Source organism: Fringilla coelebs (assembly GCF_963513975.1).
Source record: "Fringilla coelebs genome assembly, chromosome: 11".
Taxonomy (NCBI): Eukaryota; Metazoa; Chordata; class Aves; order Passeriformes; family Fringillidae; genus Fringilla; species Fringilla coelebs.
The window spans coordinates 14,263,027-14,277,019 of NC_140037.1; the positions used below are offsets into that span (position 1 = coordinate 14,263,027).

General features: G+C 39.5%; 1 protein-coding gene across 2 annotated transcripts in view; it reads left to right on the forward strand.

Annotated features, from left to right (window-relative positions):
• Positions 1 to 13,993, forward strand: part of TENM1 (teneurin transmembrane protein 1) — a gene marked incomplete at both ends in the record, with an annotated part of 224,038 nt that overhangs the window by 91,207 nt on the left and 118,838 nt on the right. For both annotated transcript variants that reach the window (XM_084212897.1, XM_084212898.1), the window contains 2 exons: positions 7,628 to 7,780; positions 12,848 to 13,047. In XM_084212897.1, coding sequence (XP_084069023.1) covers positions 7,628 to 7,780; positions 12,848 to 13,047 — 353 coding nt within the window. The remainder of the gene's footprint in view (positions 1 to 7,627; positions 7,781 to 12,847; positions 13,048 to 13,993) is intronic.

Here is a 13,993-nt window from a genome sequence, read left to right on the forward strand (position 1 = left end):
AACAAAACTCATTTTAATTTCAGGACCAAACTTAACCTGTGATCAGCTCAGCAGCTGTTACTGGAAAAATAAGGGAGACTTCTAAAAGGCAAAATTGTTTTCATCATTGCATTTTTTGGCATAGCCTGCATTAACTTACCGTGAACTACAATTTCAGGCCAAATGAGTGTTGATCAAAATTTAACATCAAGCATTTTCTTCTCCTTATCTAAGAACTTACATTTTCTTTATCAAGTATTTTTCACTGCCATTTAATGTTTAAGCTATACATTGCTTTTAAAACAATGCCCAAATCTCAGCCTCAAGTCAGAACATCTCCAAAGTCTTAGGGACGTGAATCTTATTCCACATCAACATTTACAAGTGGCTCTTACATTTGTAATGAACTGAGACCTGTGCCAGAGTGCTTGAAGCTGTGATTTCTTTTCAATCAAAAGGTAAACTAGCAAAATTATTTTGTTCTTTTATTTTTCATCCTTTCCCTCTTATCAGTGAGACTCAATAGCAAAGCTTTTATATAAGAACATGTAATTCTTCTGTATTTTCTCTCCTTTGAACTACTACTCAGTTAAAAAAAAAATACTATTTCTTCATTAATCCCCTCTTGGCCTCTAATTGCTGTGTTTACTATTTGGCCTTTCTGAAATAAATTTGACTATTATATGGACAGAAATGAAATTATAGAACACTGTTGATGGTTGTGTAACAGCAGATTTATTGAAAATGTTTCGTTTATCAAGAAAAACACATATTTTCACTTCAACAGGAGTAATCTGTATTGAATAGGTTCTAAAGTCATAGTAGTTACTCCAAAAAAACCTTATTTCATAAAGTGTATGTTTGGTCTTCAGACTGTTGGAGATGTAATTGTAAATGTGTTAAATTACTTTCTATGGAAAAAGTCCTACATATTTTTATTTTTCATTTTTCTGTTTTCCTATGAGTTGAGAAATGTAAATCACATAAATCTGGGGCAAGGTTGTTGAATTTGCCCACAGGTGGGCAGTGAAGCAGGTGAGCAGTTGGGACCCACCTCAGAGAGGTGATGTTGGTGCCTCTCACCAATGCATGGGGGGCTGCAGCAGCCCCACCAGCAGCTCCTGGTCTGCCCGAGAGTCTTGCCAAAAAATTAAAGAGCAAATTTGGCAAATACTAGAGATAGAATAGGAAATACAGGAATTCTTTCGGGTTTTTTGCAACACCAAGTCATTTCCTTTAAGCCCAATAGAATGGGTGCTGTGGCTGCTCATTTAGTAGTTATTTTTAGCCCATTAGTGAGTAGGATTTTTCTTCCATGATACTTTACCATTTTGTCAGCAGCTGATTTTGGACTTGCAAATCACTGGTCCTATTGATCAGAGGTGCAGAGCTCCTACTGTTCCTATTGATTTCAGCAGGTGATGCAAATGTTCAGTGCCTCTGAAAATTGCATCTCATGTTCTTGGATTGAACCATCCCTGACTATGAAATGACTATTTTATATACAAATGAATTCTCAAGTATGAATATGAAGTCGTCCCTATCCTTCATGATATTATCACTATTTATGAGTAGGCACTGGAGGTGGGTGTTGGGTCTTAAATTACATTCACATGAAGGGTAAGGAAATTAAAGCCTCTCTGCTGCCTGACACTGTGACCTGTCATTTCTCACTCCATGTACAAGTGAGAGGAGTGATGGTTTCAGCATTGGGAAAGGCCAGACCAAATTTTAAGGACATAGGTATCTCAGTGCATAGATTTATAACATTGGTTGCATCTCTTTAGACAATATATAACAGTGGCAAAAAAGGAATTATGCAGAGAGGGATGAAGGGGAAAATAAACTGCTGCACACTGAAGAATATAATGGTATAGCAAACAGTGCTAGGCATTTCAGGGTTATGCAAACGTTGAGATACAGATGCATAACCCTGAAATGCCATTGAACTCCTTACTGGGGGAACTCTCACTGAGACAGATTCATCAGGATCTCTCAGCTGGGAATGGTGGTGTCTGCTCTCCTGGATTACTGAAGAGCTTGATACTATCACAAATCTCTAAGTATTCAGAGGAGGAACATTTACTGTTGCCCAAGACTGGGTTTTGTTTGTTCCTAAGTATAAAATATGACTGGCTAATGAAAAATGAAACCAACATTTCACCTCCTCCTCTAGGAGGATTGCTGGAGAGGGGGGTATATTTGTATTTTCAGGTATAAAAATATATTAGGTATAAAGATAAGACTTCTTGAGAAAGAGGAGCATGCTGAGAGTTAAGATGGCTTTAACGAACAGATGGAAGAAGTCCTTATTTCATTAAATGTCCTACATGATCAAAACAATTTAGCACTTTAATATGGATTTTAAAAAATATTCTGAAGACTGAATCAAATATTAAAAGTCTCAAATTATGAAATCTGTTTACAGCAGAATGAAATAGTATTTTATTTGTAAAATGAGCTTACAGAAGATCACTTCTTCTAAAGGTCATGATCAAAACTTAGATTCTGGCTCTTGTGTCCAGGTATTTTTCTCATTAGTTCACCTTTACTGGAACTCAGACACTGATGCATCTGTGGCTTTAAGCCAAAGTGAAATCCAGTTTTATAAACAGAACCTGCTAGCAGTTACAGAAACAAATAATTTTCTGGCACTTAGAGCAGGTGCAGAAGGAGTAGTCAGCTGCTGATATACGTTCTATAACAGCGCTTCTGAAGCCTGGGCTTCAGGGGGATGGTCTACTGAGATTCTGTAAAAAAGCAGAGAAAGCTAAACAGAGGCCTTTAGTTGAGGTCAGCAATTTGGAGGGGCTTCACATTTGCAGGATTTTTTGTCCTTTGAAGTTCATCTTGCAGGTACTTATTGCACAGGACTTTTTTGATGTCTCCTCACTACTGAGTGTCTCTTTTGCACTGGAGCCAAGGCTCTTATTCACATTCTGCCAAACATGTAGCACCGGGGCTGACAAGCTGTGCTTACACAGAAGGTAGATAAGAATAAATTAAATTAGATCATTGGCTTCCTAGCAGATGGCAGGTTAATCCAGTTTATAAAGTGAGTTCTGAAAAAATTGCTTGTATTTTTGTGGATATTTACCTGAGTATGCGGTAGAATTGTGGGGACTGAGGTAGTCAGTCTGGAACCGTCAGTTTGTTTTGTTTAAATGTTGAACAAAATAAGTGATCTGGGCAGTTACTTCAGAGGTAAAAACCCAAAGTTCTGTTCTGAACATGGCCCTGCTGGTTTCAGTTACAGCAGTAATGTGAACCAACAGAAACCTGCCTCTGAGTGGGGAAAATCCCTTAGGCAGCATAAAGTTACACTCACTTTTCATCTCTTTGCTGAGAGATTCCACGAAAGAAATTTATTGAAAGTTTAGATGATGTAGGCCTTTAATATTTCTTTTTCTGCAAGAGATCTGTTTTACACATAATAATTATCTTTTTACCTAAGAAGCATAATAATTTAGCTAAGAAAAGCTCTGTACTATGACTAGGATCTTCTGTACTGGAGAGAGAGAGGTCTTTTAAAGTTACCCTGCACAGCTCCACTCTGTGCCCTGGCCAGGACAGCGTGGCTGAGGAAAAAATGTAGGTCCATCATGATCCTGTGGCATCCTCCAGTCCCTTCAAACCCACTGACCACAGACTCCTGCAAATTTAGCTTTTGCCATAAAATTCATAGTGCATGTTAAAAAAAAAAATCTGCATCAACTTTTGTGTTAGAATTTTATCAGAAACTTTGAATTAAAAAGGCCTATCTGATAAAATATAAATGAAATATGATTGTATCCATCATGTAAGCCCTATCTCCCCACATTATGTAAAGAGGATCAAATTTTGCCTTCAGATTAATTTTGCCTCCAGATCACCTCAGTGAAAGCAATGTACAACTCTGGTCATGGCAACGTGCAACTCCTAGATTGCACAGAGCAAAGTAATAATGTAATTATTTACAGGGGATTATACTGGATGTTCAAGCAAGCCAAGAAAGAATATCTTTTCAGGTGAGTGCAGTTCTTCCCAGCAGGGAGAATATTGCACTCAGCTGTCAGAGGAGAGGTTTGGTTAGGCCAGCTGATGGAAGTTAGGGTCTGATGCCCCTGCTGACTCACCACAGCTCCTCCTAACAGGAGTGTGAATTTTACAATCATGCCAGCTAACAACCTGCTTCATCTCCATTTGCCTGCTGGCCCTTGGGTATTGCCTGGAACTGTAGCAGCTCAGCAGTGACTTTACAGACCCTACACACCTGAAGTGTTTTAGGTGCTGCAAAATACAGGCTATGTGATTGCAGAAATTTTTTGGAATGCCAGACAGGGAGAGCCAGGGTAGCTTTTGCTGCTTCTGTAATGTAAGTGTAGTCATCAAAGGGCTGCTCTTTGTGAAGTTGAGCTGCATCATCTAATGCATCCCTAGCCCTAATGGTGGGTTTCACACTGTTAGTCAGTCCTCAAGGGTGCTGCAGTCAAGGTCTTCAGAAGGTTGAGCTTGGAGAAAAGGGCAGAGACATAGATCAGAAAGTGAATTCCCTCCTTCTTACCCAGCCCAGTACTAAGTTAGACAGAGTGATGGTATCATCTCCTATTTGTTCTGTGGAGTAGGAGCTTACACCTGGGCATTACACATGGGAAATACAGCTGAGAACCTTGCAAATGGATTTATGCTGTGGGAAGTGACATGGTGGCCCACACTTGAATTGCACAGCATTTTCTGTGCCCCTTTTGTAAAAGCCAGAAATCCACTAGAGAAAATCAAAGGGCAAATAACTCAAAAGAGAAGTTCTTTTGAGCTTTTTAATGAAATTCAGTACATGCCTACTTATTCTAAAGAGATTTAAGAGACAGAGATTTGAAATTTTTATGTAATCTTATTTGGTGAAAGAACTGTGTATTTAAAACATGCTGTACATATGTTGTAGGAAAAAAGCTCCATAGGAATTTTGTATACCCTGGGTAAAAGTATCACAGAAATGAAGAGGTTAGGGAGCTCTGTGTCTGCTAAATAAATATCTATAGTTAACTTCTGAAAAAAGTATCTCGAGGAATTAATGCCTTCACTGGTGTTCGTGGTCTGGTTCCTCCCAGAGCATCACCTGGATCCGAAGGTAACTCCTCAATAGCTATAACTAATGTAATAAAAATTGGAATGGTTTTAAGACTGCAAGGTAACTGGGTTTCTGCAGTGTTAGAAGTGATTCAGATCAGTTCCCAGAGAGGTGAATTTCACAGGCATGTGCTTTGCTGTAAACCCTCAGCTGTGCCCATTGTGTGGCCCAGTCCGGTGCCCCGTGTCAGCTCCCGGGGATGAGACATCCGAGCTGGCAGGGACCATGCTCTCTGCCACGCACTTGGTGCTTCCAAGGAGGAAGCTGACTGTCAAATGTAGATACAGATTGTTTTGCAGCTTGCCAAGCTTTGGCACAAGCTATAAAAACAACAGCACTTCCCCAGCCTGAGGGAAGACAAAGCCAGTAAAGGACTGGAATTGTTGAGCGGATGATAACGTGAGCAGAGTGCCATGTGGCCAAGCGTGCACCAAGGAAAAGGTGCAGCACACATCCAGCCCTGGCCTTGTGACCTACCCTCTGCAGCATGTGCAAATGCTGTCCTAGGAACTGAATGATAACAACAGTGGGAATAGTGTAAGAAAGAAACAATATCATAGTCAGGATTCCATAACCACTAAAAGCTTATTATTGATGTGGGCAGTTGTGTTTTGCTCCCAGTGATCTGTTTCAAGTGCTTATATAATTATTTGCATTAGTATAAATGAAATGTGCATTCATTAGCTATCATTCCCTTTGGTTGTTAATAGCTCTTTAAACAATAATACCATCCAGAAGCTCAAGTCAGGAGTAGGAGCACTTACCCTAGAGATGTCAAGGGTGCTTTTTGTTGTATGTGGCAATGATCTGTCTCACTTTAAGAATCTCAAAACTCAGACCTGAACTGTGTGATCTGACTGCAAGACCCTTTTCAAAGTATTATCACAGTCCCTTGGTGATTTCAAGACCATAGAATAATGAGCAATGCAGCTCGAGATCTCACCACTGACACCAGAAAGCTTAGAAGTACACTTCTAATACGTCTTCTGGGGAGTGGGTATGTGCTGCCCGGTCTCCAGAGTCCAGATGTGATGGTGAGTCAGTGGTTTGAGATGCAGTAAATTTCTCTCAAATACTGTCACCTCACTAATTCAGCAGTAATGCTCTCATTTGCTTGATTTGGATCACGTATCTGTAGTTGGGTGACCCTGGAGTGCACAGATCTGGAATTAATGGCTGTAGTTTGGCAGCTTTGCATTCCTGTGGTAGTGTTCCCAAGCCCTTGACAGGAATCCATTCAAGGCTTGGGATTTTGTTGAATTTTTATAATTTAACTTTTCAGTGTGCAAGGGAGACTTGTGACCAAACACATGGGAAATGGACTCCAAGTTTTCTGGTTGTATTGAGATATTTTCCTTGAAGTATGTACAAGTGCAGAATAAAACCATGTACTTTCTTAATGCAAGACCTATTCTAGATCATACTTATTTCTCCTGGGAGTCTCTGAGGTTCCTACACGGTTCAGGAAGAGCAAATATATTGCTTTTTAGGCTCCCACTGTGGGCAGATCCTGCTCAGTGCAAATTGCTGCATGTGGCTAAAGAGCTGCTGCTCAGGCTTTGCTCTTCATGTGACAATTTCAGCTCCTCAGTGTGGATCATCCTCAATCCATATTTTAATGGGTCATCAGTCCTCCCTGCTGAGCTACTTCAATGCTAAGGCAACCTCTTCCTTGGAATAATTTGCCCTTCTCACTAAGACCTGAGTAATTGTCTAGACTAACTGCAATACTGTCATGTTATACTAAAATAAGATCCTCTGTTGCTGTTTTTCTCCAACCATCCTTCAAGGCCTCAGATCAGAAAGAAAGAAGGGAAAGCAGAAAACATGAATGGTCTGCAGGCAAAGTAAAGTAGGCAGCCCCTGCATATGGCAATAAAGATAGTTTATAACTTCTAAAAAGGCTTATTTAGTCATTTTCCTTGTACATACATAAATAACAACTCTATTTCCGTTAATTTGTGTTGTTAAATATTGCATGTATTGTAGATGTAGAGCCAGCTTTTTATCTGCAGTGCAGTTCTAGAGTAAGTCTGGTTAAGTAACCAGTAAGTAAGAGTAAGTTTTTACTAATGTTTAACCTAAGTGAAAGGGTTTCAGAGTGCAGTGGGCACAGTTTCACTTCAAACTGGATTGGAGAGGTGAGAAGTTTTAATTGGTGTCATTGTTTTTGTCAACAAAATCGGAGATTTTTAACAGGCAGAAGCTGAGGGACAACACTGATACAGCATTAGAATCTATCACACAATATTGAATTTATTCAACTGTTATCCTTTTAAGTGCAAGTAATTCCATTAATTGCTGCAGAAATTCATCACCCTGGCCTGGCTGAGCTCCAGAAGAAAGTGTGGAAACTAATTAAACATTGAGTTTTAAGGTAAAATGGTAAATTGCTCATTAGCCCCCTTGAAATTCTGATTTATTACTAACAGAATAAAGTAATACTTGACTTTGCAGAAACTGGGTCATAGCATTCTTTCGTAGTCTCACTGAAGGTGCTGTAGTTTAGACACCAATTAATTGGTCTTCATTTTTTTGCAGCAGTGCACTTGTTTGGTTTAACCTGGCAACTACAACCTGTGGAAGGGCAGCTCTATGAAAATGGAGTTAGCAAAGGAAATAAGGGAACAGAATCCATGGATACTACTTACTCACCAATCGGAGGAAAAGCTTCAGATAAAACAGAAAAAAAAGGTAAGTGTAAATGAGAAGGAGGCAGATGATGAATAGTTAAACATTACTGCTCTTCAGCTCCTGTCTTTTCTACATTTTGACAGCATTTTGAGTTCAGGTTCTATCTTCTTTAGTGTAATTTTAAAAGAGGTATGAAAAGCCCATAACCAGATAGGTTCATTTAACAGGACTCTCACTGAAATTAGCAACCAGCCCATTAGAAAGGAAGAAACCAGCTTAGAAAGGAAGGTTCAGTAGCACAGTGAGGGAAGAGATGAGAGTGTTTGGCTTCTGTCTTAAAACAAGGAAGGGGAGACCATATTTGCCTCATTCCCTCTTGTGCAGAGGGCTTGACACTGTGCCTGTCTTGCTGAACAAAGTCAGTCTCAGGCAAAGGGAACCTCTTGTATTGACAGGTCAGGATGTGCAGAGGAGTAGAGATCTTAATGCTTTTCAAGGCATCCAGTTCTTGAAGGTGTAAGCTAAAGCTCAGTGTCCTGTCACATCCCAGCTGACCCAGTCACAGTGAATCAGCTCTCAGGAATCTCCCACAGCTTCACAAAATGCCTGAGCCAGCGTGGCAGCTCCCTGCTGCCAGGGGCACAGCCCTGCACTGCCCTCCCACCTCCCTCTGCCACTCACTGTGTCCCTGTGCCCACTGCAGGGATTGATTGTCTCCTGCACAGCCTGGCCACATCAGTCAGATGGCTTTGTTAAAGAACACAAATCATCTTCTGCCAAGGAAGGGGCTGAACCAGACCTCTTGAAGTGCCTGAGCCAGGACAGGAAAGGAGTGGGCCGTGCAGCCGGGGTGTGAAACAGACAAGGATCTGTCTGAGATCTGTAGTTCCTTCCTCTTAAGTCCTGTGATTTGATGTTTTTGTTGTTTGATCCCCTGCTCCAGTCCTAGTCAGATGCTCTGGCCCGTGCTTCCCATCAACCATCATGTCAAGGCTTTCTGACCATAAAAAGAAAATGGCCTTCCCATTTCCTTTTGTGGTACTCAGAAAAAGTGGATAAATCAGATCAGATCAAAGTGAACAGGAGTGGAATATGAAACCTAATCTTTCCAGTTGTTAGGAGAAAAGTGAAATTGTACTGGTAGCTCTGCAGTGATAGGAGACTTACAGAGCTTTCAAATTTTGGAGCAGAGCAGGGATCTGATTTTGTGTGTTCTGGGTAAGATACATGGCTGAAAATAGGCAACAAAGTGGAACACTGTAGTACCAGTCCCTCCAGGAGGAAGATTGCACCACACATCAATAATCTTGGAAATCAGTGTGGCACAACTGGATAGAGATCATATTAGATAAATGAACAATAGGAATACACATAAGGAGACGATGTTGTTTTCCATTATTTCATCCCTTAGAATGGATTTGTAATGAGTTGTAGAAAATGTTTTATACACTTTTGTATTTTTGTCCTGGTGCACCATGGAAAATATCTCAAACAGTTCTCCTCAACTGTGTTAAATCATTTTGTCAATGTATTACAGATTTAATAAAAGCTATTCCAATGCATTTGGCTTCCAAAGAAGGATGTGTAGGAAAACATCAGAAATCTTCAAAGTTAGATGGTTGGAATAGAGAAAAGAATATGCAAGTCTATAAAGACTCAGTGTAGTAGGTAAAAGTACAAACCACCTGCCTTGCCCCTGGGAATCCCAGTTTTTAGTGTAGCTACACAACTCGCCCACAGCACTAAAGAACAGAGTCCTGTGACAGCTGAGCCATTTCACTGAGGGCTTCTCCAAGAGTTTCAGAGGTCAGTCAAGAATAGATCTACACTATTGTCTCACTTGTCCCCTTTCACATTTTGGGGGTAACATGTAATCCAGAGTTTAAGATAGCAAGGAGAATACACTTGGGAAAACACAAGAAAAATCATGTGGAATTAGTACATGCATAGTCTGACTGGCTAGTCTTTTTGCTCATTTTCTTTCTCTCCATCACTTTTAATATATAGCAATAATTTTATTCCCAATCCTCCGAATTCTCCATCTAGAAGTGATGAAAAGGAGGACTTAGAAACAGGCAACTCCTTTCCCTACAGCAGGATCCCACAGAAAGTTCATGCTTTGCCTGTAAACTTGAAGCCTCTGATGTAATTTCACAGGAATAAATAACTGCTGTCAGAAACTGGTGACCTCCCATTTTCCCAACTCAATGCAGCAGCACAGAATGCTTTTCCAGACTTTGAAAGCATATATTTTTAACTAATCTTTTAATGAAAATCAAGTTTTTAAACCAGGAAGTCAGATTTCTTCAAGAAGGCACCTTATAACACACTGACCCACAGCTATGAGTTAACATTTTAATATGTAGTAATGTGATTAAAAAGTCAGATATCCTATTGATGCTGGTATTTATCAGGGGAGTACAAGGAAATGGATTGTTTCAGGATCAGCAGTAATAGGCATGTGGGTATATTCTTGTGGAGGTAATTGGCACCACGCTGTTCAGGGTTTTTCTTTCTTGAAGCCAAGAGAAAGCTGTGATTAGGAATCTATCTTCTGTTTTAGACTTCTGAGGAAACTGTGCTTAGAAAGCATAGGGGAGAATTAATACCCCTGTTGGCAAGATTGGGAGCTGTACAAGGAATTGAATATAGATAATTAAATGATACTTTGTCATACACTAAAAATGTTTTTACAACAAGGGCAGAATTGAATTGCAGCGCTGTAACTTTAAAAGCCTATTTTAGACTTTTTCAAGAAAGAACAAGAAAGTACACAAGCACAGTCTGTGAGGAGTGTGCTTTCAGGTGCCTTTTTTGTACAGCCAAATACCTGCTTAGTTCAACTAAACACAGAAACAAACCTAAATTATTTTTCTGTAAAGAAAACAGAGTGGTGCAGTGAAGATGAAAATACGCATTTCAGGCATGACCTGTACAAAGGGCTTTCCATGCTCTATGGGTGTCTGAAAAATTAGCATTTGAAAGGTGGGGATTCTGCAACTGCATCCTAACAGTAGGGGCAGATAGTATGTGTGTTCTCCTGTTAGCACTTCTTTCCCAAGGGATGAGATATATGTACATATAAGTGCATCTGGGTTTTTTTTAAGCTTATATTATTGCTAAAGCAAAGTTATTTTCAGCCAAATGTGGAAAAACTCCCAAGGTACATCACAACACTAATATGATATTCAGCATAATTTGATAATAATTAGTGAGAATTCACCCAGACTGACAACATAACACTTTTTCTTTTCAACAAGTGAATCAGACCTTCTCACTCCGAAATACAAATAGTTACTATGTGTTAAAGACCTTGAACAGTGGCCAGTAATGCCTTTAACTTCAAAAATTATACTGTATCCTTGGCTTTTTACTTAGTGCTCTGCTGTCTTGTAATTGAATCATATTAATTACCATGTGTCAATATCTTCAAAAAGTACCATAGTGTTTTGCTTAACCCAGGGTAATTGCTTGCAAAGAATCATTAAGATTTAATATCTCTAGAGTATTGGAAATAGGGGAGAAGGTTTTTAAATTTACATAAGCTAGGTAGGAACTTTTATGGGTTGGGGTGTTCATTCTACAACAGAGAAGTTTAATTCTCTTTTCAAAACTCAACATTCAAAATTTTTTCCGTTAAGCAAATTGGGCAGAAGTAGTCTCACGTTGAACAATTTGGAAATATTTTAACTCAGAAAAAAGTGGTGTATTTTTAGAGTACTGTATTACAAGTTCCTACTCTAAAAATAGATGTATTTACATGGTGAGGTGTTATAAGTTAGTCCCTCATTCTTGCTGTGGGTTTGATGACACAAAGCAGCTGTAAAGCTGGAAGATCTGGTGCCCTGAGAATTGCTCCTTCCTTGTAAATTGAATGTCTATTCATTAAGAATGCTAAGTACTTCCTACGCTAGTTAAAGCCTATGTAAGGTCCCACAGAGGGGCTTTGTTATTAACACACTCAGGCAAAAGCTGGCCCTAGCTTTGCTACTGCTGTTTTCATTTCCAGGGGTGATTTAGAAAATTTCACATACATTATGTTGGTTTAGGTATTTATATCCATGTATTGTAAGAGATGAGGCTCCAGTCACTTTGCTCCTGGTTATTTTTCATTGTGATTTTAGAATGAAATGAAACATAGGTATGGCTGCTGAATTCAGTCTTCTCTTGACTCATCCTCTAATGCCACACACTATCCTGCTTTTACTTTAGTTCAGAGTATGGAAATGTCAAGAGAGTTTTACAAACCTTTCAGTGGAATTAGCTCAAATGTTAGCAGGATTGGGTCAGGATTTGCAGCATGTCACAATGCTGATCACGGACAGGCAGTAAAAAACATAAAGATGGTGATAAAAGCCAGCAAAGCAAGCCAGCTCCAATTTAGTTTGGCAAAGTCTTCCTTATGCATTCCATTTCCCTGTGTGTCTCAGCACTTTCACACACATATGTGAAGGTACACATTGTAGATGTCTGCAAATTTATGGTCCAGCATTATGAAATTATGCCAGTTTTATCTTCAGAGTGCCTTTGTTTGTCTTCATGCCCCTATGATGCTTTCATGAAGGCCAAGCCAGAGCAGATGTTCTTCACTTCTTCAGGACTAGATTAACACTACCATAATAAAACCATTAGGAATGGTGATTAATAGAAATCCGGGCCTTGGACAGGGGCTTTGAACTACCAGGTTTGATGGATTTTCTGTCCTCACTGGGAACCATTTGTGTAGCTTCTGCAATGCCCCTTCAGGAGCAGTCTGAAATCTGTGCCAGAGGAAGAATTTCCCACTGTCCTCGCTCTGTGTATTCGCAGTTAAATGTGTTTTGGTTGCATAGTTGATGGGCAAGGACTGTGGTTTACACAGCAGCAGTTCCACCTTTTCCTAATCAGTAAAGTGTTCATAATCAGCAAAAATCATGACAAAAATACACCATGACACTTGTTGTTGGAAATATGTTGTTCATGTTTGTTTGTGTTTTCCAGCTTGTTGAATAAAAAATGCAGTTATCAGTGTTAGAAGTTGATTTTTGTATATTCCAATATATCTAAGGCACGTTTATACCTTGTAACCTTCTCTCTTCACCCACTGTAAATACTCAACTGACTATTTGTTTGTTTCTGGAAAATCAGTGTTTCAGAAGGGCCGGGCCATAGACACAGGAGAAGTAGAGATTGGAGCACAAGTTATGCAGACCATCCCACCTGGTTTATTCTGGCGCTTCCAAATTACCATACATCACCCTGTGTACCTGAAATTCAACATTTCACTGGCAAAGGATTCTCTGCTGGGAATTTATGGCAGAAGAAACATCCCACCTACTCATACTCAGGTAATTGGAAATGATCCTGGTTCTATCATACTTATATTTTCAATCAGCAGTGGACAGGAGTGTTCACGACGTGCTTTCAAAGCAGAGAGGGAGGAAAGGACTGGCTGTAACCAGTCTGGTTATCCTTTTCTTTTGCTGAGCTCTGGCAATACCTCAAACCATGCTCTCTCATGTCATACCAGACAGGTCAGCAGCTGTGACCTCAGGGATGTGACTGTCTGGGAGGCTGAGCAGGTACACACTGTCCTGCTGCATAGATCCAGTGTCTTCTGTGCAAGCAATGAAATTCCAGTTCACTCGAAAATGCTTTAATTTTTTTATGATTCCCTTAAAACAAATAGATTGTACAGTCACTCTAAAGAGGTAATAGAAAAGAAAAAAACTGCCTCTGGTTTCTGAGATCAGAATTATTTTTGAGTGCTTACTCCTGGGGATTTTGCAAGAGAAAAATCTAGCTAAGCAGTCACATGCAATATTGCTGGTCACGTTCAACTTTTTTGTTTAGGCTTAATGTATTTGGCATATGAAGCTGTCATTTTTATGGATAGTAAATTTTTCATCTTTCTTTATAGCAGGATCACACTCCACAGAGTGTGATAAACATACATGGAATCATGGAAATATTGTCTATAATGGACCACTGGAGATCATCTACTCTAACCTCAAAAAATTTTTACTAGAGTTTTGATATTAGAAATAAGCACTTTCAGCTGTCACTGGCTTTAATTGAGGCTGCATCTTCCGTTGAGCTGACAATGAACTTTACTGAAAATCAGAATACCTAAAAAACCTAGAGAAATATATGTATTTCTTGAACAGGGATTCATAGAAATCTCTGGTGCTTTGAGGGTAACAAGCATTGAAGTTGTCAGCATCCACCTGGTATTGAGAACTTTCCTGTAAGAAAATATATACTTATTTGCATTACTAAAAATAAATATAAAGA